The 3,578-nt window shown below is 28.4% G+C and overlaps 1 protein-coding gene across 1 annotated transcript; it reads left to right on the top strand.

The window, feature by feature from the left end:
- The first annotated feature begins 605 nt into the window (after window positions 1-605).
- LOC106686830 (mantle protein-like) lies at window positions 606-1,482 on the top strand. The gene has a single exon (XM_067046148.1). It carries the CDS (start codon window positions 614-616, stop codon window positions 1,358-1,360), a length of 747 nt encoding a protein of 248 aa, XP_066902249.1. The 5' UTR covers window positions 606-613; the 3' UTR covers window positions 1,361-1,482.
- The last annotated feature ends 2,096 nt before the right edge of the window (window positions 1,483-3,578 follow it).

Raw genomic sequence — 3,578 nt, 5'->3', positions numbered from 1 at the left:
CATTCAATGTATCCATGGTTGTTATATTCATAACTTTATGACTATCGTCCTAACAAACATAGAACACATCAGTGTTTTACCTTATAAAAAAATTGTAAGATGACATATTATCATGGTGAATAATAAAATAAGTTTTTAAACAATTAAGGATTAGTTTTATGAATGGAGGCAAGTGAAAGTTATGTGATCAATTTTGTTTCCATTGTATCAATTTAAATAATTTCGCTATAATCGTATATTATTTATTTTTTTATAAATACTAAAAAATTAATAAATATGGTAAGGCATTTTTAACCTAATAACATTTATAATTTACCAGGTAAGAATTTTAATATTTTTTTTAAGTTTTAATATTATATATACATAAAGATATATATTATATTTTATTTGGAAAATGGTTTTTCATCCATATTGACAGTTGGTTGCAACGATGTAACATTGCAATAAAGATGCAAATACACCTAATTAAACAGAGGAACAAGACTGTGACGATGTTACTTAACAATCCTTAATCAAGAGATTCATCTAGTGTGTCATAGAATACATCACTATTGCTCCAGTATAAAAACCGAGTAACCAAGCTTACTGTCAGTTGTCCGCTGGCATCTACGAAATGAGTTACTCCCTCGCACTTCTTTCCCTCTATTTGGTGACAGCTGCTGGATCAGGAGATGTCTATATCCACAATGTGAGGACGGAAGTCGTGAAGAAGGAGGAACATGTACCAGTACCTATCCAAGTCGTGAAGCAGGTGCCGTATCCGGTCACTGTACACGAAGAGCATCCTGTACCTTACCACGTGCCTAAACCGTATCCGGTCAAAATCGAGAAGGAGATCAAAGTTCCTGTACACGTTGAAGTACCTCAACCGTACCCAGTCTACAAGGAGATCAAGTTCCCTATCAAGGTTTCCGTTGAAGTCCCAGTACCTTACCATGTGCCGAAGCCCGTACCCGTTGTCGTTGAACAGAAGGTCCCGTATCCAGTGGAAAAAGAGGTTCATGTACCAGTGAAGGAGTATGTCGAAGTACCGAAGCCCTATAATGTACCTTACACCGTGGAGAAAAAAGTACCCTATATAGTGGAGAAACGAGTACCAGTCAAGATCGAAGTACCTGTCGAAAAGCCGTACCCTGTCGAAGTACCGAAGCCCTACAATGTACCTTACACCGTGGAGAAAAAATTACCCTATGTAGTGGAGAAACGAGTACCAGTCAAGATCGAAGTACCTGTCGAAAAGCCGTACCCTGTCGAAGTACCCAAACCTTACCCGGTCACTTTCGAGAAGAAGGTTCCATATCCTGTCAAGGTCCCACATTTTGTTAAAGTGCCATCTGTTGTTGAATCTCATTTTCATTAAATTAACTATTATGTTTTAATTTTATTGTTATATTTGAATATCATTTTATATCAAGATTTTTATATACTTAAAAAAATAAAATGTACACCATGTTTAAAATTCCTTCCATTGTAAAAATATACATGTTTAAATGACTATATGAAATGGTTTTGTGATATGAAGTCTCTGTACGAAATAAAAACAAAATAATTAGTGGTTAATAAATAATCAAGTTATAAATTTATGGTAAGAAATAAAGATAATAATTGATTACAATTGTCAGATAATAATTTATTGTTTATATAGTAAACGCAAAATGTACTGTTCAATAAATTTAAAAGGATATACGATGTTATATATAGTAACTAGCAAAGTCAATATTATAGGAAGAAAGTTGAAAAATGATAATGTTCATTATAATGAATAAATTAATGAATAAACAAATTAATTGGGCCCCTCACAATTCCCATTTTGAGTAATTTGATCCATAATTTTATCTAAAGTAAACATTATAATTGGAAAGTATACTTCACTTTCCAAATACAATGATTTTTATCTTGATAAATATCCCCATATTCAAAAATTGTATGTGAACTATTTTTTTTTCATAATTAGCTGTAGTGAATGAAATTATTCTTCCTTATTTAAATTTCTTTATTTAATAATTCATAAAAGAACGTTTAGGGGTCATCACTCTACACCAATTTATAGCCATGATGGAGTGTGATAGCCCCAAAACGTTATTTTATGAATCACTAAATAAAGAAGAGTACTTTCATTCACTACATCTAATTATATTAATGAAACTTATCCAGTAAGGAACCTATAAGACTAAGAATCTTTTCTTTTAACTTTCCAAACGCTAGAATACAATATAACTTATAAATAATACAGTAAGAGTAAATAAAAACTCATTATTAAAAATGTGTAATAAAATTAAATGCAACAAATAATAAAGAAAAATCAATAGTTAGGAAAATTAAAATTAAAAGTTTGAAAAAACTATTAGCACTCAAATTAAAGCTGGTCAAATGAACTACAATGTAGCTTATAATTAGTATTTTAGAAGGTGTAGTTTTTTCATGATATAATTCAAAAAATATTGATTTCTAGTAATTTGGACAAATTGTTTGGTTAGTGAAAAAATATATCTGAGAAACTATTAGATGTACAAATGTGTAATAACACCCAAACTAAATTTAGTTGAATATAATATAAATTATGCCTTAATAAGTATTTCTTTATGGCTAGTAGTTTTCATATTATAGGCCAAAATAAATGGATAAAACCTTTATTTCTCAATTTTTGGTAAAAGATTCAGGCTTATACAAAATCATATCTCGTAAACTATTAAATGTAGAGTTCATATTTTAACGGGTTGCTTTATATAATATACAATGATGTTGTTTAGTTTTAAGGATATGGGGCTCCGAAAGAAAATAAATGCGGCATAAAGCCGAATTTTCAAAAATATTTTTTCAAACTACCTTAATTTTGCACATATAAAATAATTAACAATTTCTCATTGTTAAGAAGTGATAAAAATTCATAAATAACAATTGAAAAATATTTGATAATTAAATACTAGAAAAAAATAATTACATAGTGTTTCCATGATTGTTATGACCACATTCATAACTTTTTAACTATCGGTATAACAACCATGAAACACGAAAAAAAAATTAATATTTATACTTAATCTATTAATAATAGTATATATAATATATATAAAATAATAGTAAAATATAATAATAATAAATATTTATTTCCTAGCGCTGTAGTCTTAGTTCGATCCTGTTATTGGTTGACTCTCCAGACTCTATTGCGTTCACTTAATATAGGTAAAAAACTTGATATGATTAACGTGACTGAAGAGATAATCGAATTATTTCAAATAATTTGCTATAACCTTTCAGAAGATATATAGTTTTCGAGTAATTTAGAAAACTATATATATATTTTAAGTATTGGAAATATTTGTTCATAAATCACCTATAAAAAAAACAAAACGTAGTTATTGTAATCATTATTGTACATCTACACTATAGGAGGAACCATCATTATTTTTTTTTAATTAGTTTTCAATTAGTTTTCTAAATTACTCGAAAACTATATATATATTTTATGTATTGGAAATATTTGTTCATAAATCACCTATAAAAAAAAAAGTAGTTATTGTAATCATCATTGTACATCTACACTATAGGAGGAACCATCATTAATTTTTTTTTAATTAGTT

Source organism: Halyomorpha halys, unplaced genomic scaffold (assembly GCF_000696795.3).
Source record: "Halyomorpha halys isolate HHAL.00 unplaced genomic scaffold, Hhal_1.1 Scaffold885.1, whole genome shotgun sequence".
In the NCBI taxonomy this organism is placed as follows: Eukaryota; Metazoa; Arthropoda; class Insecta; order Hemiptera; family Pentatomidae; genus Halyomorpha; species Halyomorpha halys.
The sequence above is the reverse complement of the archived record's forward strand: the minus strand, read 5'-3'. Positions and strand labels throughout refer to the sequence as shown.

Coding starts and splice junctions, on each gene's coding strand:
- LOC106686830 (XM_067046148.1), top strand. CDS start 614: ATGAGTTACTCCCTCGCACTTCTTTCCCTCTATTTGGTGACAGCTGCT.